The sequence below is a fragment of the Carcharhinus amblyrhynchos genome, chromosome 8 (assembly GCF_965287045.1).
Source record: "Carcharhinus amblyrhynchos chromosome 8, sCarAmb.v2.hapA, whole genome shotgun sequence".
Lineage (NCBI taxonomy): Eukaryota > Metazoa > Chordata > Chondrichthyes > Carcharhiniformes > Carcharhinidae > Carcharhinus > Carcharhinus amblyrhynchos.
The window spans coordinates 58,322,537-58,348,467 of record NC_137331.1 but is presented as its reverse complement, the minus strand read 5'-3'; the positions used below and the strand labels follow the sequence as shown (position 1 = coordinate 58,348,467).

General features: G+C 42.4%; 1 protein-coding gene across 1 annotated transcript in view; it reads right to left on the bottom strand.

Annotated features, from left to right (window-relative positions):
• cpa6 (carboxypeptidase A6) overlaps positions 1-25,931 on the bottom strand; it is a 112,696-nt gene that overhangs the window by 30,961 nt on the left and 55,804 nt on the right. Inside the window, exons 4-8 of the mRNA XM_080194119.1 lie at positions 13,346-13,457; positions 10,705-10,806; positions 10,517-10,621; positions 5,855-5,965; positions 5,435-5,525 (exon numbers count right to left, since the gene is read on the bottom strand). Of these exons, the coding sequence (XP_080050245.1) occupies positions 5,435-5,525; positions 5,855-5,965; positions 10,517-10,621; positions 10,705-10,806; positions 13,346-13,457 (521 nt within the window). The remainder of the gene's footprint in view (positions 1-5,434; positions 5,526-5,854; positions 5,966-10,516; positions 10,622-10,704; positions 10,807-13,345; positions 13,458-25,931) is intronic.

Here is a 25,931-nt window from a genome sequence, read left to right as displayed (position 1 = left end):
CCAGTTGCGTATGTACTCACTCAGAAACTGAGCTCCAGGTCACGGTTGAAGCATAAGAGAAAATGGGCCTTTCACTGAACACCCAGAAAATTAAGGTCCTCTTCCAGCAATATACTAGTCACAGAAATGGGGGCCAGGCCTGTGATATGTGGAGCATGTATGATGCTGAACCTCCATGAGCAGGAACTGTGTTGAGCAAGAAGTAAGAAGTTTCACAACACCAGGTTAAAGTCCAACAAGTTTATTTGGTAGCAAAAGCCACTAGCTTTTGGGAGCTGCTCCTTCATCAGGTAAGTGGGAGTTCTGTTCTCAAACAGGGCATATAAAGACACAAACTCAATTTATAAAATAATGGTTGGAATGCGAGTTTTTACAGGTAATCAAGTCTTAAAGGTACAGACAACGTGAGTGGAGAGAGGATTAAGCACAGGTTAAAGAAATGCGTATTGTCTCCAGACGGGACAGTTAGTAAGATTTTGCAAGTCCGGGCAAGTTGTGGGGGTTACAGATCGTGTGACATGAACCCAAGATCCTGGTTGAGACCGTCCTGATGTGTGCGGAACTTGGCTATCAGTCTCTGCTCAGCAACTCTGCATTGTTGTGTGTCGTGAAGACCGCCTTGCAGAAAGCTTACCCGAAGGTCAGAGGCTGAATGCCCATGACTACTGAAGTGTTCCCCAACAGGAAAAGAACATTCTTGCTTGGTGATTGTCGAACGTTGATTATTCATCCGTTGTCGTAGCGTCTGCATGGTCTCCCCAATGTACTATGCCTTGGGACATCCTTTCGTGCAGCGTATCAGTTCAACAACGTTGGCCAAGTTGCAAGAGTATGCACCATGTATCTGGTGGATGGTGTTCTCACGTGAGATGACGGCATCCTTGTCGATGGTCCGGCATGTCTTGCAGAGATTGCTGTGGCAGGGTTGTGTGGTGTCATGGTCACTGTTCTCCTGAAGGCTGGGTAGTTACAACAACAGATGAATGAACACCACTCAACAATCACCAGGCAAGACTGTTTTCTTCCTGTTGGGGAACACTTCAGCAGTCATGGGCATTCGGCCTCTGATCTTCGGGTAAGCACTCTACAAGGCAGCCTTCATGACACACGACAATGCAGGGTCGCTGAGCAGAGACTGATAGCCAAGTTCCGCACGCATCAGGACGGTCCCAACCAGGATCTCGGGTTCATGTCACACCATCTGAAACGCCCACGACTTGCCTGGGCTTGCAAAATCTCACTAACTGTCCTGTCTGGAGACAATACACATCTCTTTAATCTGTGCTTAAGCCTCTCTCCACTCACATTACCTGTACCTTTAAGACTTGATTATCTGTAATAACTTGCATTCCAACCATTATTTTGAAAATTGACTTTGTGTCTTTATATGTCCTGTTTATGAACAGAACTCCCACTTACCTGACAAAAGAGCAGTGCTCCGAAATCTAGTGGCTTTTGCTACCAAATGATTCTGTTGGATTTTAACCTGGCGTTGTGAGACTTCTTAGTGTGTTTACCCCAGTCCAATGCTAGCACCTCCACATCATGAACAAGAAGTGTCAGAAAGGTGTGCTGTTGAAGGAAAGCATGACTGAACTTGAGTAATAGCTGGCTTATTCAACAACATACAAGGGGAGGAAGACATATTCCAGAAAATGATTATTCCACAGGGAAATGGATAATTATTGATGGATGGTGGAGGAGACAGGAGGAGTTAATAGAAGAAATCATGTTGATCCAATAATTTTCATATCTTTGATGAAGAGAACGACAGAGACTCTGGTGATATAATCAAGAATGACAACAATCATATTGTGAATGATCACATTGAGTTCATCAATGGATGTTCATTTGACACTGTTACACATAACTAATTGTTAAGGGAGCTGGTCTATGGAATAGAAGGCAAGGCCTGACTGAATTAGTATGTGGTGAGTTGGTAAACAACATTGAGTAGTTGGGTGGCATTGTGATTGGTATTGGGATTGTTACTGTTTTTAGTTTTTATAAATCATTTGGAGCAATATTCATGTCCAAGGTGTTGAATGATGATTATCAAGGTCTGCAAAATGGTAATGTGCTAATGCTCCACAAAAGGATCTAGATTTGGTAAATAGAATGCTAAAAATATCTGTTATGTTTTTCAGGCAGTTAGACAGCTGAAGAGGATGTTGGCACATATAGCTAGGGATGCAATATACAAGTCAAGAATGGGAAACTGAAAATTCAATCTGGATTTGTGACAGAGGACAGCTTGAAATTTTAACCTCCTATTTTTAAAAAATCAAGTTGTAGAAATGTGCAAGATGGATATTAGATTAATTCCATAAATTCAGGAGGAAGTTTTAACACTTGTAAACAATGAGTTTTGTTCAGGAGGGATGTTAAAAGTCTCAAGCCCGAATTCAATTCTCCCACTCTGGGCTTTAACAAAGGAGGGGAAGGGGACAGTGACCATTCTGCTTCAAGGAGCCGCACTGCTATTGAATATTTTAATGAGACTGCATGTCTCATGTTTTACCTCCCTTTTAAAATTGACACTGTTCAGCTGGGTTCTAGCAACTGAAGGGAGACAAGTAATGTTTCACCCAGCAGTTATGTGCCTTTCCAGCATTGACTGTAGGCAAAGAGGATCAGAAACTTTTCCATCTGGCCCATCAAACTTGTGTACTATCCTTCCTGTGACATGCTGTTCTCCTGCCATGGTGATCTGATCTCCATCACCACTCCCCTGATGCCCCCTGAACCCGATTTTCTCACCAAGCCATCTTTTCTGATCTCCCACAGCAACTCTCAACATCCATCTCCCTCACTCGGGTCTCTGATCCTTTTATCCCTTCTCTGACATCACCAGATGATGATGCCTCAAATGTCCCCTGATGTTTCCAACCTCCTGCCATCGATTCCTTCCCCTTCCCCTATGTCCTCAAATTTTGATTTTCCTCCCATAACCCTGCTCTCTGGTCTGGTGTCAATGACCTATCTATCTTCTAACCAGCCAACTCCTCAACCAGGCTGGCTGCATCCAGGAAATGGAGAATAGCACATTCATCTGGTTCTACTTTTAAATTTTGCAAAATCCAAGGGTTTCCTCAATGCAACTGTCCAATCCCCCTACTCCCCTAACCATCCCATCACCTCCCTCGAAATGTTGGAATTGAAGGAACAAAGTTATAAAATTATGACAGTTCACTTGGGACATTTCTTTCTTGAAGAAAGACTGAGGTTTGGTTTGATACACATTTTTACAATTATAAAGAGATTGTACGAGGAACAGGTGAGCTTTCTCCTGCTGTATGTGCAATTTAAGGACAAGGACCTCTGGGATCAAGTTAAAGATGAAAAAAAAGAAAATTCAGCAAGATTTTTCATTAATAGGGTAAGAAATATTTATAACAGACCATGAACAAGAGGAATCTAACAAGAAACTGTGATGGGTTTCAACAAGAGACTAGGCAAATGCTCTGTATAAATACTTTTCATGATTACTAAACTTAGAAACTTGGCATTAGGCTTTATTTCCAGAGAGTTAGAATTGAAAAGTGGAGAAGTAGCGCTAAACCTACAATGAGTTATGGTTTGACTGCACAGCGCATCTAGTTCTGACCACCATATTATAAAAAAGATTTGGAGGCATTGGAGAGGCTGCAAAGAAGATTTACAAAAGTGATACAGGAAATGCATGCATATGCATATCAGCAAAACATTGACAGATTGGATCTTTCTTCTCATCCTAGGGGAAGGTTGAGGGGTAACCTGAAACAGGTATTTAAAATATTGAAAGGTTTTGATAAGAATGGAAACTATAATGACTTCAGTGAGGCACATGAGGTTGGCCTCTTGGAGTATGAACTCCCTGATTGAGGTTATCAGGAAAAGATATACCTGATTGAGGTTATAATTGCATGCCCCATCATGTGTATAAAACTGGGAGTGTCAGATCTTCTGACACGCCGGATTCTGACTATGTACCAGAAGCACTCTAGGGGTGGAATCCTCTCTATTCCCGTCCAGTAGGCTGAAACCAGCAGGCCTCTGCACGTGTGCAGTGGCCCCGAACTGTTACTCTCCTGTTTGCTGATCACCCAACCCCCCGACAGCCTGATCACAGCCCCCCAAACCCATCCCGATCTTCAGCAACCCCCACCACAGTTCCCCCAGCAGTCCTGAACTACCACCCCCAGCAGGCAAAAACCCCCAGCCTACCCCGATCCCCAGCCCCCTCCAGTGATGATCCCTGCCACCACCATGCAGACCCTAGAGAGGCGGACCCCACCTCCCCACCCAGGCTGAGGTGCCACTTCCTGCACTCTGGCCGATCCCCTCCCAAGCCGTCCTGATCACTTGTCTCCCTCCTGCCCCAACTGGTCCCTATGCAGAGTGGCAGCAGGACATCCAGCCCCACCTCTTTGGCACTGTTGTATGCCCAGTGGACAGTGCCAAGATGCCCTGGAGGCATCAGCACTTTGCCCATTGGGCAGTGTCAAGGCCACAGGCTGGCACTGCCAGTGTGCTCATGCCCAGGAGGCATGACCCCCTGCCATCCGACTCCCTGGGGGGCTCTAATTGCCCACCTTCACCCCAGACTCTGGGCGCTAGTTCCCCGAAAGTGGAGACCTACTGTAAACCCGCTGAAGTGAAACACTCTGGCGGGGTGGGAGAGGCCTGGAAAATTCAATTCTGGGCCCACTAATTACATTTAAATTATATTAAAAACAGATTAAAATAACTTGGTCTTCCTGCTGGTTTCCAGCGCAGGTCTGTTGGCGCCAGGAATCTAGAACTGGGAGATGTACTTGCGGTGTGAATGCAAGTGTGAGTCCCACGCATGCCCGGCCATGAGATTCTCCCACCCTCCTGCACTAGAAAATTAGCATGGGAGAATCACCCCCCTAAGAGTTGAACAGAGTTGTAAATAAACATAATCCGGTGAGGGGACACTGGCCTCTGAGGAGTTATTTCAGAAAGAGAATCTTTTCTCTTGCAGTGAAGAGTAAAACTAGAGGCCATCAATATAAGACAGTCACCAAAAAATTCAATTGAGGATCCAGAAGGAACTTCAAAAAGTAATGAGAATATGGAACTCACAAGCGGGGGAATAGTATAGTGTATTTGAGGGGAAGCTAGGAAACATAGGAAGGAAAAGGTATTAGAGGCTTACAATGATAGATTTAGGTTAGAAAAGATAGGAGAATACTCTGGTGGATCATAAACATGCGTGGACTCATTGTGCCAAATGGCCTGTTTCTGTGCTGTATATCCTATATAGTCCTATGTAATGTCAATGTAAATACATCTGGAGAATGTGTGGGAAATGCTAAGTAAGTTGCATGGACAAACGATCTACTCCGGTCTGAAATTATTAATATGTATGTCTTCATAATAATATTTATTAAGACAAGAGAGATGAATATTATTCCATATGTGAACTTACCACACCACTTGACCTTCCAATTACGATTGGCATCAACTCCATGACAGTTGAAATTGGTACTGTTAGAACGTGTCTTTCTCCAGAAACGATCCTAAACGTAATGCAAATATTACTCCTGTTTCAAACTAAATTGATCAGAGTTCAAGTTTCTAAAGAATTTTTCCACCTTAAATGTAGTGAATGATAAAACAATAAGAAACTAGGCTATATAGAGCCATGTGATCACTTGTGCTCACAGCTCTGCACAAATTTTCTTTACATGATTATATGGCTTGAGGAAATGACATTTACTTGTTCTTTAAATTTATGAAGTCATGCACCTGTATGAGTTACAACTGTTTGCTTACATGGAGGACAGCTACTAAAACTAGAATTTGAACTGACCATTGGAGAACTTTAAACAAAACATTATTCACTTACAGTTGTCCAGCTATAATGGTATCCATCTACATTAAAAACAGGCATGATGTAGAAATACAGTTGTTTTAGAAGTCGTCGCATTGTAGAGTCATTACGGTATGTTTGCACAGCCTTACACAGAAAAAAAATTAAACCGTTCAGATGCACTTTATAAAATCCAATGTACATTGTAACTGTAAGCTTGCATTGCAGTAGGAAGTATATATTGTATATATTGTCAGAGACTTACTTTACAAATGGCTATTCCCATATAAAACTATATAACTGATATACAATTCAATTGTACAGTAAAGAACATGTTTGTGAAAACAACAAGGATGCAGTATTTTGCTTATTTTAAGGATGATATAAACTATTTTAGTCTTGTGGACAGACTGAAGGCTTATAACATTATGCTAACGAATGTTGTGATGAGAGAAACAAGGAACATATAGTTTTCAATTGGGTAAAAAAGCTGATACTTGACTTGACTGGGGAATAACAGCCCTGTTTGGCACAAGTAATCCACAGTGTGAAAATGATAGTTTCACTCAACATGGTCAGAAATGTTTTATATATGCATCTAGAAAATCATAGAACTTGTAGCATGTTTGTGAGACCATTTCTGGTTAGCCTAAGAGTTCTGCTTAGCTTGTCCTGAGAAGCTCAATTGGATTCTACATCTGATGAAAAATGTCATTATTGTTGTGAGACCACATGCTTGTAGTTTGCACTGCACCCTGCTGGAGTTGACAGAGATCAATGTGGAGATGCAGCTATAGTGTCAGAGTGGAGGATGTGAATGATGACATTGAGTGTGTTGTGATTGGCTGTTTGTCCCAGAAGAATTGGAGGATGAGGGGGCGGGACTCTCCCATGAACTCTTATAGCTCACTGTCATCTTTACGGTGCATGGTCTGGAGGAGCATGGAGCCTGTTGAGTTGGCTATCCTACTGATTGCCATAGAACAGCAGCAGAGACATCGACATGCCATGGCACCTGGCCAGGACCAGTGCCCTGTGGAGGAGGGAGAGGTTGGGCCCGTTGTTATTCCAGGAGTGGCAATGCAATGCATGAGCCTCGGAGGTATCAGCCAAGGGTATTTCAATAACAGTCCTTGTACTTGCAAATGTCAGAGATTCAATACCATAGAAAGCTGTGTTTGTCCCAGGGTAAGGAGTCTCACAACACCAGGTTATAGTCTAACAGGTTTATTTGTAGCAAACGGCACCAGCTTTCGGAACTGGCTGTTCCTTCATCACACGGTGGGAGTTCTGATCACAAACAAGGCATATAAAGACACAAACTCAATTTACATGAGTAATGATTGGAATGTGAGTCTTTTTAGTTAATCAAGTCTTAAAGGTACAGACAATGTGAGTGGAGAAAGCATTAAGCACAGGTTAAAAAGACGTGTATTGTTTCCAGACAGGTCAGTTAGTGAGGTTTTGCAAGTCCAGGCGAGTCGCGGGGGTTACAGATAGTGTGACATGAATCCAAATCCTGGTTGAGGTCGTCCTCATGTGTGTAGAACTTGGCTATCAGTCTCTGCTCAGCAACTCTGCATTGTCGTGTGTCGTGAAGGCCGCCATGGAGAACACTTACCTGAAGATCAGAGGCCGAATGCCCGAGACCACTGTAGTGTTCCCCAATAGGAAGAGAACAGTTTGCCTGGTGATTGTCGAGCGGTGTTCATTCATCCATTTTCATAGCGTCTGCATGGTCTCCCCAATGTACCATGTCTTGGGACATCCCTTCCTGCAGCGTATCAGGTAGACAACGTTGGCCGAGTTGCAAGAGTATGTACTGTGTACCTGGTGGATGGTGTTCTCACGTGAGATGATAGCATCCGTGTCGATGATCCGGCACGTCTTGCAGAGGTTGCTGTGGCAGGGTTCTGTGGTGTCATGGTCACTGTTCTCCTGAAGGCTGGGTAATTTGCTGCGGACAATGCTCTGTTTGAGGCTGTGCGGTTGTTTGAAGGCAAGAAGTGGGGGCGTGGGGATGACCTTGGCAAGACGTTCGTCTTCATCAATGACATGTTGAAGGCTCCGGAGAAGATGTCGTAGCCACTGTGCTCTGGAGAAGTACTGGACAACAAAGGGTACTCTATCGTGTCCCGTGTTTGTCTTCTGAGGAGGTCGGTGCGATTTTTGGCTGTGGAACATTGGAACTGTCGATCGATGAGTCGAGTGTCATATCCTGTTTTTATGAGGGCATCTTTCAGCATCTGGAGGTGTCTTTGCGATCCTCCTCATCTGAGCAGATCCTGTGTATACAGAGGGCTTGTCCGCAGGGGATGGCTTCTTTAACGTGCTTAGGGTGCAAGCTGGAGAAGTGGAGCAACGTGAGGTTATCCGTGGCCTTGCAGTACAGTGAGGTGCTGAGGTGACTATTCTTAATGGAGATGCCAGTGTCCAAGTATGCAACTGATTCCGGAGAGTAGTCCATGGTGAGTCAGATGGTGGGATGGAACTTGTTGATGTCATCATATAGTTGTTTCAGTGATTGTTCACCATTGTCCCAGGGGGCAGTGAACCACCTCTGCCAGACCCTGCAAATGCTGGCACCACATGGAATGGGAAGACACTCACAGCTACTCTGAATTTCTATGCAAGTGGCTTATTCCAGAGCAGCATGGGTAACCTGTGTGGCATTTTGCAGCCAGCTGCACACAAATGAATCCAGCAAGTTACAGATATTAACTTGGACTGGGATCAGGTGAGCCAAGAAGCCAGGGCCCTGGGCTTTGCCTACTAAGCAGGCTTGCCCCGGGTGCAAGGTTTGATTGACTGCACCCATGTGCCCTTGCGTACTCCGGGACACTATACTGCACTATTTGTGAACCGCAAGGGATTCTTCTCCCTCAATGTGCTGCTCATCTGTAGCAGAAATGATGCACTTCATGCAAGTGTGTCCCATCCATGGCAGCTACATCTTGGGGCACTCTCAGATCCCCGCCATCTTTGAGGGGCAACAGCACCTGGAGGGATGGCTCTTTGGGGACAAGTGGTACCCATTCAGGAGGTGGCTGATGACACCAATGTGCCACAAACAGCTGCTGCGACTCATTACAGTGAGGCTCAAGCTGCCACATGTGAGCTGATCGAGCAGGTAACTGGCCTGCTGAAGATGTGGTTCCAGTGCCTGGACAGGTCAGGGGATGCCCTACAACATCGCCCCCAGAGGGTCTCCCACACTATAATAGTGGTGTATTCAGTATTGTTACTACGACAGAATGTCTCTCTTATTAGGGATTACCTGGTATTAGTGTGGTGTGAATGTTAGTCTAAGCCTCAATATTATTCAGGTCTTGCTATACATGGGCACAGGCTGCTTTAATATCTCAGGAATCGTGAATGGTGCTGAACATTGTGAAATCATCACTGAACATCTCCACTTCTAACCGTATGATGGAGAGGAGGTTATGGATGAAGCAGCCAAACATGGTTAGGCTGAGGACACTATGCTGGAAAATTCTTGCAGCAATGTCCAGGGACTGAGATGGTTGACCTTCAACAAGCACAACCATTTTCCTTTGTGCCTGATATGACTCTAATCAGTGGAGGGTTTTCACCCTGATTTCCATTGACTCCAGTTTTGGTATGACTCCTTGACGCCACACTTGGTTAAATGTTGCCTTGATGTCAAGGGCAGTCAGTCTCATTTCATCTCTGCAATTCAGTTCTTTTGTCCATGTTTGGACTAAAGCTGTAATGAGGTCTGCTGCTGAGCAGCCCTGACAGAACCCAAACTGAGCATCAGTGAGCAGGTTATGCTAAAGTAAATGCCACTTGATAGTCCTGTTGACAACTACTTCCATTTTGCTCAATTGATTGCTGTACTTGCATTCCTTGTGTTCCTTGTATAGCACGCCCAAGTCTCTGTGAAAATTCCAGCACTGATTCCAGAGGCACTCCACTCATCACAGCCTACCAACCCGAGAATACACTATTTGTTCCCACCTCTCGCTTCCTGTCCACTTACCAATCCAGTATCCATGCCAATGCACTATTCTCAACTCCGTGCGTCCTTGTCATGCCGATTAAAAGCTTTGTGACACCCTACTAAACGCCTTTTGGAATTCCAAGTATCAACTGGTTCCTCTTTACCTACCCTGAGAGTTGTATCCTCAAAAAAGTTTAATAAATTTGTCAAATATGGTTTCTCTTTCATAAAGCCATACTGACTTTACCTGATCACACTATGATTTTTTTTTAATGCATTGTTAAGATTCCCTAATAATAGATTCCAGCATTTTCCTGATAACTGATGTCAGGCTAATTGACCTGTAGTTCCTTGTTTTCTCTCTCCCTCCTTCCCTGAATATCAGTATCACATTTGCTAATTCCAATCTGTTGAAAATCTGGGAATTACGAATAATCAGAGCATCCACCATCTCTGCAGCTATTCTTTTAGAACCCTATGATGTAGGCCATCAGATCTTGGAGATTTCCTTAATTTCAGTCCCATAACTTTTCTCAAGTACTTCTCTCTACTGATATTAATTTCCTTACTTTCCTCCCTCTTCTCCCAATACTACATCAACATAAGAAATGACGTTGTTTTGCTGCTGACTGCAATATTCGATCATGTAATGAAACCAAATGTTTCAGATCAATTCTTAAGCATTGCCAAGAGAAAATGGAGGTAATTTTAGTTGGTTAAGTTTGAGTACTTACTTCTTTGACAAACCACTGACAAAAAGCAGGACCAATCCATTCTCTAGCGTGAATGCCACAATCTATCCAGACTGCTTTCTTAAAAGAATGTGATCTCTTGCCAAGCTGAAATCAAAATTCAACATTAAATGCTCAATTTGACTGTTGACTCTAATATTGTAATAGCTTTGGCAATCTCAGTAAACTACCTGAAGAACAAAGAGAGGTCGTCCTTCATAGGATTTTCCAATGGAGAAAAGATAAAGGAGATGAGAATATGACTGATTCATCTGCTGCATCCAGCTTTGAATCTGAAAAAAAGTAATTAAATCATTTCAAATATAAGCCACAAAATTAATTATTAGAATTAACACAGCAGATTTCAAAACCTGAGGATATGGAATAAATAAACACATGCAGTTTCTCATCCCTACATTCAAGAAGTATTTTGGCATAATGTTCACTAAATATGCAGAACACATTAATAAGTAACTCAGGTTCAAAAGACAGTCCGAAATCTGATGCACCATCCTTAAATATTTGACAATTAGCAACCATATAGAGGGCTAATTGAAATTCAAACATTTATTTGTATAACTAAAGATGACACAGTGTTCTATTCTCTGTATAATGCCAGCTGACAACTGTTGTCAGACATTGCCTAGTACAGGCTTACACCACAACTGAAAACACATATTGCTGCATTAAGACTATTTTCAGGACAGCCAGAAATTTGCATCAGAATTTCAAATCTGCTTATTCTTAATTTAGTCCATCACTACCTTTAGACAGATGAGAACTGTCTGGAGCTCTTCCCCTGCAAAATGTCAGGTAAATTGAAATTTTCAGAATTGCAATTGATAGAGCTTTTTTAGGGATGGGCAGCAAGGAACATGGAAAAAGTCTAGGTAAATGGAGTTGCAATACAGACCAGTCATGATTGAAGAGAACAGTTTATTCCAGTTCCTGTGATTTGCTTTGGTCAGAAAGATACAAATGTAAGTTGACTGTATAAGAATGTCCAAAGTTGAAGTCTGGTGCCCAGTGGAGGTGGGTAGTGGCCTCACCAATAGAACCACCACAGACCCCAACTCAGGCATACCAGATTCAAACAAGGCTGTGTCACTGCAACATGCCTCTTCTCCAGCTTCCTCACTGCAATAATGCACTTCATTCCAGGAAATCGCTCACAAGCATGAAGATAATTTATAGCACAGACAGGAAACTGTTCAAATTACAGTCTGTTCAACCCAAAAGCAAAATCACTCCAACTTCAGTCATTGAGCTCCAATATGCAGACTCTATGTCATAGAGTCATAGAGGTTTACAGCATGGAAACAGGCCCTTCGGCCCAACTTGTCCATGCTGCCCTTTTATTTAAAACCTCTAAGCTAAGCCTAATTGCCCGTATTTGGCCCATATCCCTCTATACTCATCGTATCCATGTAACTATCTAAATGCTTTTTAAAAGACAATATTGTACCCGCCTCTACTACTGTCTCTGGCAGTTTGTTCCAGACACTCACCACCCTCTGTGTGAAAAAACTGCACCCCTGGACACATTTGTATCTCTTTTCTCTCACCTTAAACTGATGCCCTCTAGGTTTAGACTCCCCTATCTTTGGGAAAAGATATTGACTATCTAGCTGATTTATGTCCCTTATTAGTTTATAGACCTCCATAAGATCACCCCTCAGCCTCCTATGTTCCAGAGAAAAAAGTCCCAGTCTATCCAGACTCTCCTTTTCTGCATTGACTAGTTTAATAATATCCTTTCTATAATAGGGTAGCCAGAACTGCACACAGTATTCCAAGTGTGGCCGCACCAATGTCTTGTACAACTTCAACAAACATTCCAACTCCTGTATTCAATGTTCTGACAGAAGAAACCAAGCATGCCAAGTGCCTTCTTCACCACTCCATCCATTTGTGACTCCACTTTCAAGGAGCTATGAATGTGTGCCCCTAGATCTCTTTGTTCTGTATCTCTCCCCAACGCCCTACCATTAACTGAGTAAGTCCTGCCTTGGTTCAATCTACCAAAATGCATCACCTTAAACTCCATCTGCCATCCGTCAGCCCACTGGCCCAATTAATCAAGATCCCATTGCAATTGGAGATAACTTTCTTCACTATCCACTATGCCACCAATCTAGATGTCATCTACAAACTTACTTACCGTGCCTCCTATATTCTCATCCATATCATTAATATAAATGACAGATAACAGTGGACCAAGCACTGATCCCTGAGGCACACTGCTGGTCACAGGCCTCCAGTTTGAAAAACAATGCTCTACAACCACCCTCTGGCTTCTGTCAAGAAGCCGTTTTTGTATCTAATTGGCTAGCTTACCTGGATTCTTATGCAACAACCTACTGTGCAGTACCTTGTCAAAGGCCTTGCCAAAGTCCATGCAGACAACATCAACTGCACTTCCCTCATCTACCTTCTTGGTTACCTCTTGTGTGCGAATTCACTTGAGAAACTGAACTCCAGGTCATTGTCGACTCCTTTACCAAAGCATATGCGAAAATGGGCCTTTCACTAAACATTGGAAAACTAAAGTCCTCTTCCAACCAACAGCGCAACACACATCCCTTCATTAATATCAAAGGGAGATCTTAAGAAAGGTGACCACTTAAATTTCTTTCGACCTTCCTCTCGATGAAGACATAGATAATGAAACTCACCAATGCTTCAAATATGCTGCTCAGCATTTGGCTTGTATTTGAGGACCAGGACTTCAAACACTAGACTAAAGTCATGGTTTACTGAGCAGCACTGTACTGCTCAGATAAAGAATAAATAAAACCACCATTTACAATTGTTGTACCTTTATTTACATACCTCTTCTAAAGAATGATAGACTTCATAGCTGTAGAGAGGATTTGACCGTCGCAAGCGAGGTCTAGCACCACTTTGCATATCTATTAGTCTCTGAAGATCAGAAACAAGGGTCCTAAGAAACAATGTAGACAGTGAGTATTTGCATTTAAACAAACTGTTGGAAACAATTTATAAGATGTGATCCAGATGGTTTTGCCAGGATTGTGTGTGTTGGTGCCCTTGGAGTTTGTGGGGTCAGTGGGAGACAACTTAATTTGCATGGGCCTGGTAGATAAAAGTCTATTTAAGACAGAGTTGGATAGGTTTTTGATTGGTAAGGGGATCAAAGGTTATTGGGAAAAAGTGGGCGAATGGGACTGAGAAACTTATCAGCCATGATTGAATGGCGGAGCAGACTCAATGGGTCAAATGGCCTAATTGTGCTCCTATATCTTATGGTCTTATAGTATATGTGCATTTAATCTGGCACCTGACCACCAATTGGGTAGGCTGTCAGGCTCTCTATTCTTAGGTGTCAGCTATGTCCTAGTTTCCTCCCACACTCCACATGTGTGGGTTAGGTTGATTACCATGCGAAATTGTCCACTGTTATCAGGAGGATTAGCAGGGAAAATATGTGGGATTATGGGGATGGGCTAGGGTGGGATTATTGTCGATGCAGGTTTGATGGGCCAAATGGCTGCCTTCTGCACTGTAGGGATTCTGTGATTCTATGTCCCTTTGGTGCCCTTGCATGCATGTACTGATCAAGAATTAAAAACAAGTTCCCTCCAACCAATCCACATCACCCATCCGAGCCAATTGGGTGAAATGCCAACAAGTTCCTTGCACATGAGATCTCAAAGGAAATGGTTGCAGGGATAGTGGATACATTTAATTATAGTTTCCATGGTCCCTTGATTCTGGAAAGTCCTTTACAATCACAAAACAGTGAATGCAATACCTCTGTTCAAGAAAGAGGGGGACAGAAAGCAGGAAACTATAGACCAGTTCACTTACATCTGTTGTGTTATAAGGAAAATGTTAGAATCCATTATTTAAAGTAGTAGTAGCAGGGCATGTAGAAAATCATAATACAATTAAACAGATTCAACATGGTTTTGTGAAAGGGAAATTGTGTTTGAGAAATTTATAAGATTTATTTGAGAATATAATAAGCAGGGTGGATAAAGGAATACCAGAATATATAGTGTATTTGGATTTCCAAAAGGTATTTCATACCTGAAGTTCTATCACCTCAGAATCCTACCTGAAAAGGATGACCAGGATATTTTTTTGATGATACAACAAAAGCAACTGAAAAAATAAATCACGATAAAGAAGTAACTCTCTTCACAAGTCAATATTCCAGGCATGGAGTGGAATACAAGCTCACTGGTATTATCATTTTCACTTGCTACTCAATGGTTTTTGCATATCAGTCATTTTGACAACTATTTCAGCAAATGCAATCTGTGAAGCTCAACTATTATCTTATAATCACTTGCAACTATCATATTTTATGTTACAATTCTCTTCAAGTTTGATCCCTTTATTACTGTTTGTCTAACATATGGGAATGGACTGGAGGTGGGGAAGAAGAGTAGAATTATCAAAGCCCAATTGACTAGGTAAGCCTTTTACTTTTACATTTTCTGTTGCTAACTTTAGATGGTCTGACTGAGTGAAACAAAAATTGCTCATAACTTTAAAACTGCTACCAGATCCAGGGAATTCCAGTTTCTCTGAACTAACCATTTTATGACAATGTTTTATTGAAACAAACCCAACATTAAAGAAAATTTGAGTGTCAGAAGTAGCTTTATTTCATAATATTAATACTAAAATACATCTCTTTCAAATAAAAATATCTAATTTTCAAACCCTATCTGCAAAGGTTTACTCTATTCTTTCTTGGACCACTATTATTTTATTTCTAACAAATAAGACACATGTCAAGTGCTGTAATCTTTTATCGAGAAAAAAGGTGTTTTTATATTTCATTACTTTTGGTTGATTAAATGTGGGTTTTACACAGCTAGTTATCAAATATAAAGTGCCAGGACTGATTGAAACCCACAACACTATCACGAAATGTAATATAAAGCTGCATTTAAAATGCTTTATTTGACTATATTAATTTACTTCCCATGTTGAAGAGAAGGTACCAACAGTTAAACATTAATTGAATAATGGTTCTGCAGACTTCAATACAAATGCTTCTACCAGAGGCAAAATAATCCCTAAGACTGCTGGTTAGTTGTGTGTTTAATGTCTTTGGGGCTGGAGAACCAGTTGCATTCCATATAAAAGGTTTCTTTAAAATTGATCTAGCTGTTGTAAAATTGCTTTGTCATGTAAAAGAAGCAATTTCTACAGGGTGAGATTCTCAGGCCTCCCCTCAGCACTTTTCTCAGTGACAAGAGTCTTCTGGTCCTGCCACTGTCAATGGCAATTCCCACTGAAGCAATCCCACACCACTGGGAAACCCACGGCACGGGATGCACTGCCGGCAGAAACACTGAATCCCACTGGTGTGAATGGCCAGAGAATTCCGGCCACAGTATCAGGAGTGTAGCTGTATTCTGAAATTGTTCTCTAAATTCATAATAAACTCAAATTTCTCTGGAACCACTTTTTTTCTGTCTCATATGCTGAAGCTGTTTAATGCTTTGTTCTCAGTGTATCTTGAGAATTATATTCGGTTTTGGCCAGAGACAACAGGCCTATCCAAGCCCTGGAAGAAACTTCATGCAAAGAAGGTTCATTAGGATGTCCTTCATGTTAGAGGATTAAGTTATGAGAGGAGGTTAGAAAACTCGAAATCTAGTCTGGAAAGTAAGTAAATGACAGAGGCATACAATATGCCAAGTAAAATAGAAAAGATTAATCCGAAACACTTCTGCAAAGTAAGCTATTGGTATTGGAAGGAGGATTACAAACTAACAAAAGGCAAAGTGAAAACTGAAACGAGGAAGCACATCTGCTTGCAAAACGTAATTAATGCATGGAATAGTTTTTCAGGTAGGACAGTGGAATCATTTAAGAAATAGATGTTGTGATGAGAGATTGTGAGTTTCTGTGAAATAATGTACTAGAGGTACCAAATTGTTTCCCTAATCAACAATTACATTTGTGATTTGTGTACTCTGTGTTCCTCTGACCATCTACATTTCTTTAATTTTAAAATTATCTTCTTTGGAATGAGGCTGGGGCAAAACATCTTCATGTATTTTTGAGGAGTGAAAAGGGTGAAATAATTTAACTTTGGTAAATGATTAGGGTGAGCCCAGATCAGGATTCAAAACTTATCATGAAAATTAATTAGAGGAATTTCACTCCCATGGCCCTCCTCTTTAAGAAGGGCAACTTGATCAATATCTTTAGAGAGCTATAAAAATATAAATTAATTAAGAATTTATTCAATATCGTTTCTTGAATTTCCCCTTCATATATTACAATGAACTTGGAATAAAGGGTATGAAGTTCCCTTATTTTCTCCCATATGCATGGGTCTTCATGAGTCACCAGCAAATTGCAGCTAACATGACACCTGCTTCTCTGAACATACCTCCATCTACCTGCTCTCCCTCTCTCTTTAACAGCAAGATCCAGGAAAATGTGAACCATTTTCTATATTTTGGGAGCAGGGTGTAGTGCCTCTGGCACACTGCACCGGCACCTCTGACCCGGGCTGGCAGAGGGGCTGCAGACAATTCCAAACATTGGGCTTTTAAGTAGAATTCTCATAATCCACACTGAGCAGCCAAAGCTTAGGACCTGTTGGACTAACTACAAAGAATATCAAAACTTTGAGGTGCTTTGATCTTTGAAGTCAGTCTGTCAGGTCAATTTCACTCGCTGCTAGGGAGGTTGGGGAGGGTTGGGGTGGAGGGGGGAAGTAGGAATCATTATTTGGTTCCATAAGTGTTAAATTTGCAATGAACCAAATAACTGATGAACTAAATGTTTTCTGCAATTTTCTCAGAAACATTGACAAAATTTTTTTAAAAGATGGAATTTATTTTTATTCATTCAAGAGACATGGGATTCGCTGTCTGGCCAGCATTTATTGATGTGGGTATGCCGGCGTTGGACTGGCGTAAACACAGTAAAAAGTCTGACAACACCAGGTTTTAGTCCAACCTATTTATTGCCCATTCATAGTTGCTCCTGAGAAGGTGGTGACGAACTGCTTTCTTGAATCGCTGCAGTCCATGTTCTGTGGGTTGACCAACAATGCCATTAGGGAGGGAATTGTTTCTTTTGCTCTGTAAGAGTCCACAGTAAAGACTTGAAGTGGAAGACTTTCAAATCAGCTTATCCTTTTAAAGACATTTTAAACTATATGAGCAAGCCCAGTAATTAATTTATTTTTTCAGATGACTACGCAATTTATTTACTGGTAGGTCACTAAGTCAGACTACTGAACCAAAAAGCAGGAATCTGTTAAAATTGCCTGCACAGTCCACTTCTCACAATTTCAATTTACAATCAGGTGATGCTAGAAAAATTACAAAGGGTCCCAAACTAGATATATCACATGAACAAAAAGGATACAAAGTTTATTAATAGAAATCAAACATTAAATCAGCATTGAAAGCAATTTCTGCTTCCACTGCTATATCTTCTTTCATGGTGTGTCATACTTTGAGAAATCTCTTTGCATTTGTCTGATGTCTTGGGACAATTTTGTGCAGAGTGATGTATCAGTTGAGCAATATCCAAATGGGGGTAAGCCACAACAATTAGAATGTCTACCTGTCCAAAATGAACACCAAGAATACAAACATCAGTGATCAGGGATCTGAATACAATTTAGATTTCAAAGCAATTAGGAAAACATTAATTACCAAAAATATATATATAGACCATGGTGTTAAGTATTAAACAATATGCATGTGTCCTGAAGGTGGCAGAAGGAGGATGCAATTACTTAACTTAATGTCTAAACCAGTGTCCATATATTTTTGGTGCGCTTTTTTTCTGGCAATTTTACATTCTGATCCAAAAGTTACATTCATCCTGGAATTGGCTAGAAAAAGTTACACAAACATCAAGTTTTATGGGGATAGGGTTTGTCGAGCAAGGTAAAAGAATGAACCTTAACCCCCACTTTTCAGTGTTTCAAATTCAGTAAGTTTCTGGGCAATTTTAATTAGATGTATTGTGTTTTTATTTCAGAAATAACTTACCGAACCGTTTAATGATAGGAAGAACAATAACTATTCAAAGGAACAGCTCCACTTTCCCTCCTAACATCACCATCAAAGAAATGAGTGATTAACAGGAAGAGCTTGTTTGGTAAGGCTTTACAACAAGAATAAAGATTTGCCAGTTTGTCTCATGTGTTCTGAGTCTCATATCACTTTTGTTACTGCGGCTCTCTTTGATTTAAAAGCATCTTTGAATCATAAAATCGCTAGTGTGCAGGAGATAGCCATTCGGTCCATTGAGTCTGTGCCGATTCACTGACAGAGTGTCTTACCCTGGCCCCCTCCTCACCCTATCTCCACAATCCACACATTTACCATGGCTAATTCATCCAATCTACACATTTTTGGACACTAAGGGGCAATTTAACATGGCCAATCCACCTAATCTGCACATTTTTGGGTTGTGGGAGGAACTGGAGCACCTGGAAGAAACCCACGCACACAGGGAGAATCTGCAAACTCCACTCTCTAACACAGCAACCTTGGGAAGAGAGTCAAAATCCATCCTCTTTTTTCATCACTCCTGATCATTCCTTGCCTCACTCACACTGTTCCTCCCTTCTACATTTCCTCCCATTCTCCTTCAATCCTCCACATGTCTTCACCTCTCTCCAAATCCTACTCATACTCCATTTCTCCAAGTCTCAATCCCATCCACCCCACATTATTTCTCTTACCCCTTCCAATCCGTTTCCCCCTTCCTCTTCCTTCTCTTACATTCAATTTCAATTATTATTGTGTACTATTCCACCAGCCTGGCATATTCTTTTGAAGTCTATCATTATCCTCTCCACAGTTGGGAATACTTCCAAGTCTTGCATCATCTTCGAAGTTTGAATTGTGCCCTCTACACCAAGGTCTGGATTAAAAAAATGAATCAAGAAAATCAGTGGTTCCTCTATAAAACATCCCCGAGTCAGAGGTAAGTAAAGACCTATAATTCATAACACCACATGGTTTGAAATTAAACGCCTACTGACACTAATATTTTAAAGCTTAAAAAGCATAATTTTACTAATATTTGGGACATAAATGATTAATACATAGGAAAAATTGTAATAGTAGATTTAAAAATGATATGGCTAGCACATTTTCTTAAAGCTCCTGCACCTTAAAATTTGGCACCACGCCAATGCTTGGGATCCTCCTTTCAACAAAGGAAGACACAGATGATGAAATTCATCATCTAATGTGTCAGATCAGTCTTTGGCCAACAGATTTGAGAACCAGGATCTCAAACCTCAGGCTAATGTTGTGACAACAGTGATCCATGTACTCTTATATGGTTCAGACACTTGGCCAACTTACAACATTTAGTGGTGCATTTTGATCCTCCAAATCCAGTGCCAAGAGAAGTGGTTAAACAATAGCATCCTCTCCAAAGCCAATATGCCCAGCATTGAGGCATTAATCACTCAAAATAGACTCTATTGGACAGGACATGTCATTCATGCCTGACAACCAGATTCCCAAAGCAACTGTTCCATTTGAAACTCAGTCACAGCAGGGGACTCCCAGGAGACAACAGAAAACTTTAGTAATGTCTTCAAAGCATCTCTAAAGAGATATTACATTCCTTCTAATTCACAACAGTCCCTGGCTTTGTGACCAACTGAAATGGAGAAGATTTATTTGGGAAGGAGTCAAATAATTTGAGAGACTTTATCAGGAATATGCAGAGGCAAAGTCAAGGTTCACAGAGAATGCACAAATATTTAAACACCACACCTGCCTTAGCCATTAAGCATCACTTGCCCGTCAGCTGGCACAGTCTGTCAAGATCATGTGTTGGATTTATCAGTCATCAAAGAACCATCAAAAGGCATTGGATGCAAGTCATCCTCAATCCCAAGGGACTGCCTAGGAAGAAGGAGCAGCAGTTTATTCCTTCATTCTGTTTGTCCTCTTGCTTGAAACTGGATACTAGAATGCTTTCATGAAGGAACAACTGCAATGCTAGAAGCAACCAATCACTTCAGAATCTAAAATAATGGCAACAAGTAATTAGCATGAATAGTATCCATTAATTAAGAACAGGATATAATGATTGCATTCATATGTAAATATGTGTCAGTAATAAAGAAAATTTTAATTCACTTATTTTTCTTAGTTTGTTTCTGAGCATAACAACACATGAATCATTCTTCATTGCTTTACATCCATCACTTTGAGGTGTGGGCTGTTTCTGTAATAATGTCCATTTTTCTGTGGACAGGTGGTTAGCTTGTACCATAACTCTCTACCAGAAGAATTGGACTGTTGCTATGAGGGGTTGTCACTCTACTCTCATTGACACATGCATATGGAAACATGTGCTTTATAATTAGAAGTTTAGAACTTAGAACCTTATAGTGCAGAAAGAGGCCCTTCGGCCCATCGAGTCTGCACTGAACACAATCCCACCCAGGTCCTAACCCCATATCCCTACATATTATAGCCACTAATCCCTCTCACCTCCACTACCCTGGGCACTAAGGGGCAATTTCTTACCATGGCCAATCAACCTAACCTGCACATCTTTGGACTGTGGGAGGAATCCGAAGTACCTGGAGGAAACCCACGCAGACACGAGGAGAATGTGCAAACTCCACACAGGCAGTGACCCGAGCCGAGAATCGAACAAAGGACCCTGGAGCTGTGAAGCAGCAGTGCTAACCACTGTGCTACCATGCCATTTAGGATCCAGAAGTAAGGAGGTTATGCTAAGCCTTTATGAAACATTGGTAAGACTGCAGTTGGAGTGTTATGTCCAATTCTGGAAACCATTTTTGACTATGGATGTCAAGGCCATGGATTTACTACAATGATACTGGGGACAAGGGAGAATCTTGGATTGTCCTCCTTTAGATTACAGCAACCGAAGGAGAGATTTAATAGAGATGTTCATATTTATGGGAAATCTAAGAGTAGATAGGAAGAAACTGTATGCAGGAGAGTCAATAACCAGTGAACATAAATTTAAGGTAATTGGCAGAAGAACCAGAGGGAGAATGAGAAGGAATTTTTTAAATTTACAGTCTGGAATTCGCTGCCTGAAAGAACGGTGGAAGCAGATTGAATAGAATCTTTCAAAAGGAAATTGAATATATACTTGCAAGGGTAAACTTGCAGGGCTGTGGGCAAGAAGTAGGGAAGTGTGTTGAATTGGATAGCTGACAGGCATTATCGGCCTGAGAGGATGTCAATCCAATAGCCATAGATCCCGGCGGGGTGTTTCTCCCAAACTAAATGTCCAGTTCATGTAAAAACTGGAGTAAATACCACTGTTTTTTAGGCAAGAGTTACAAAAAGAAGCTGCCACAATCTGTGCACTGCAGAGTGCACAAATGTGAATCTTGTGAAATTTCAGTGGGTGGGGCTTATCCCCACTGAAGAGGCCAGCAGCATAGTGCTGAGTGGGCCACTGCGCACGCGCCAACCCGTCAGCAGCGAGATTGCCGCATGCACAGTGGCCCCTGTCTGCCGGCCACCTGACTGCTGGCTGGCTTGAGCACTGGCTGGCCGTGCGACACCTCCCCCAACCCCCTGCAAAATGGCTCAATCATTCACTCCCCAAACATTCCTGGGCCAGCCTCAACCGCCCTCCGCCTCCAGCCCATCTCGATGCTCCTCCACCCCTTTGCCACCTATATCTCCCTATTACCCCAATCCCCAACATCAGCTGTCCCGACATCCCCCTCGACTGCCCCTGCAGACCACCTCCGACCTCTAACCCATTGGCCAGCCCCGATCACTGGCATCCCTCTCTCTGTCACTTAGCCCAATTGCAGAGTGGCAATGGGATCCCCCACCTCCACTGATCGCTCGCCAAAGGTCCCATCCCATTAGGCCTGCCTTTGGCACTGCCTGATGCCTGATGGGGGCATTGGACTTGGTGGGGTTGGGAGGGAGGGGGTGATCAAAGATGGCCACGGGGAATGGGGGAGTCAGGCTGGAATGGGAGTGTGGGGATCAATCTGGTAATGGGGGTGGGAGGTCAAGGAAGCCGGTGATCAGGTGGTGGGGGGGGTCAAGGACATTGGCAATCAGGAGGTGGGGGTGGGTTGGAAATAGCATTGGGAGACTGGCGATCGGGAGGCAGGCAATGGCGGGGGGGTGTCGGGGGTGAGGCAGGGCATTGTGTCTGCACCAATCTCGCTATTGACAGATTGGCACATGCACAGTAGCCTGCTCAGGGTGCTGGCGCTGGCCTTTCAGGTGGGATTAGGCCCCACCTCCACTTTACCGGGCTCAATCGTGTCAGGGACTCTATTCAAAGTCTCGGAGGTTCATTCCACTTGGCTCACACAATGGTGGGAAAAACTCCCATATTCTGCCTGTTAACATAACATAACATAAGAAATAGGAGCAGGAGTAGGCCATCCAGCCCTTCGAGCCTGCCCCGCCATTCAATAAGATCATGGCTGATCTGTCGTGTCTCAGTTCCACATTCCCGCTCTCTCCCCATAACCCTTAATCTCCTCGCTTGGGAGAATTGCCCACATTGTTTGGCAAGGGCGACCAAATTCAATGGTCTACAAATGCTACAAAAATAATTCTGTGCATTGTATGTGAAAGAATTGATTGACTGCACTGAATGAAAGCTTTATACAGTATTAACTTTTGCATGTAGTTATTTGTAGCAAATAAAGATCAGCAAGGATTAGACAAACGGCATTCATGGCAAAGGACAGATGGCAACCCATAAGAAATTTAACAAAGTCTAAATTACCTGCCAGCTGACACTGAATTTGCAACTTAAATGTGTGCAGCACAGCACCTGGTTCAGATGAGCAATGTGTGAAATTTGATATATTTTCTAATTGCAAATACAGATGGATAAATAAAATTAGAATGTTTGTTGCTTAACTCTTTAGAAATTATGGCCGCGATTCACCCACTTTCAGACTGAATGCTCCTGCTGGTGTGAAAACGGGTTGAATGTCGCTGGCATTGGGAGCATCTGTCCAGTGGGATTCATCCCTGTCCTGGATGCAAATTTATACATTCCATGATTCATGTCAGCCAGCCCCGCTATTTAGATTTGGAAAGTGCGTCCCTATCTCCCTGTTATTGGACAGATTCTCCTGTCCCCATAACAGAAATGGTGCCCCCCTCCCTATTCAAATAATGGATCACCGCCCCCACACCCCATCACCACCATGCAGTCATGAGGTAAATCCAGTGCCCTTGTGCCCTCTTCTGCTGCCACACTGCTGAGGAACGGTCCCCCAAAGGTCCTAGAGATTGGATTGGCTCAGACTGAGGCAAGGGTTGACCTTGCCACTCTCTCCCAGAATGGGGATTTCCTGCCCGGACCGCACCTGCTTGCCCTGGCGGACTTGTAGATCATCCTTGGCATGGTGATTTCTGGCCACTCTGTGATTAACACTTCATCCCTGCCTTTCAGCTGTGAAAATTTGAAGTGGCCTGGTCACTTTAGTCTCTGTGCCTCGCATGGATTACTGGGACCATCGATGACCTTTGGTGCTTCCTTTGCAGATAGAGCTGCCAGCTCCTATGGCATAGCACCCCCACACACTGCACCCAATAGGCACAAGGATGACTGCCATCATTAAGCTGACATTCTCCCAAAGCGGCTGGAGCCACTTGGCTACAGGCAAAGTTTTGGTGAGGCTGGAAAATCAGTCCTAATTGGGGCCTTAATTATGTAATTTGGCTGCCTGCCCCCATGGAGCTGGCAGCCAATCCACTTTCCTATCACCTTGTAACTTCCCAGCAGTGCGAATGTCTCAGGTAACCTAACAGGCTCCCCACTATTTCCCTGGCACCCCCTGGTCTCACTTCCAAACCACCACCCTTTTTAGTAGGAATTGAACCTTAAATGCAGAATTCTATATTGTGCCTGAATTTGCTGGAATGAGACGTTTGGCAGCGCAAGCTGTTATTTTGCATCTCCCCATTCATATCCATATTGATGTTGTTCTTTACTGGAACTTCAATCCATCTATGGCATGATGAGGTCAATGATGAAATCAGGGACCTGGTCAACAAGCAGCAATGGTTCTCCTTGGTGACAAACTATAAATCGCTGGGATCAGATGCTAAAAGTCAGATACAAGTTAGCCACAACTTCTAAACGGTTCATTAAACTTTTAAAAATAATCTGTTACATGGCTGTGAGAAGAAATCTCTGATGTCTGTTGGGGTTGCTTCACTCATAGGGCTAAAAGAAGACATGAGGATGCTTTAGCAGTCAAGGTGAAGGATAATCTTAAGAGCTTCTACAAGTATATTAAGAGTAAATGGATAGTAAGGGATAAAATTGGTCCTATTGAAGATCAGAGTGGTTGGCTGTGTATGGAACCAAAAGAAATGGGGGAGATATTAAATGGGTTTTTTGCATCTGTATTTACTAAGGAAACTGGCATGGAGTATGGAAATAAGGCAAACAAGTAGGGAAGTCATGGAACCTATACAGATTAAAGGAGAGGAGGTGCTTGCTGTCTTGAGGCAAATCAGAGTAGATAAATCCCTAGGATCGGACAGGGTATTCCTTCGGACCTTGAAGGAGACTAGTGTTGCAATTGCAGGGGCCCTGGCAGATATATTTAAAATGTTGGTGTCCACAGGTGAGGTGCTGTATGATTCGAGGATAGCTCATGTTGTTCCGTTGTTTAAAAATGGCTTAAAAAGTAATCGAGGAAATTATAGACCGGTAAGTTTGACGTCAGTAGTAGGTAAATTATTGGAAGGAGTACTAAGAGATAGGACCTACAAATACTTGGAAGGGCAGGGATTTATTAGGGAGAGTCAACATGGTTTTGTGCATGGTACGTCATATTTGACCAATTTATTTTTTGAGGAAGTTACCAGGAAAATGGATGAAGGGAAGGTGTGGATGTTGGCTACATGGACTTCAGTAAGGCCTTTGACGAGGTCCCGCATGGGAGGTTAGTTAAGAAGGTTCAGTCGCTTGGCATACATGGAGAGGTTGTAAATTGGATTAAACATTGGCTCAATGGAAGAAGCCTGAGAGTGGTAGTGGAGGATTGCTTCTCTAGAATGGAGGCCTATGACTAGTGGTGTGTCACAGGGATCAGTGCTGGGCCCATTGTTGTTTGTCATCTATATCAATGATCTGGATGATAATGTGGCAAATTGGATCAGCAAATTTGCTGATGATACAAAGACTGGAGATGTAGTGGACAGTGAGGAAGGTTTTCAAAGTTTGCAGAGGGGTTTGGACCAGCTAGAAAAATGGGCTGAAAAATGGCAGATGGAGTTGAATGCAGACAAATGTGAGGTATTGCATTTGGGAAGCACAAACCAAGATAGAACATACAAGATAAATGGTAGGACACTGAAGAGTGTAGTAGAACAGAGGGATCTGGGAATACAGATACATAATTCCCTAAAAGTGGCGTCACAGGTAGATCAGGTCATAAAGA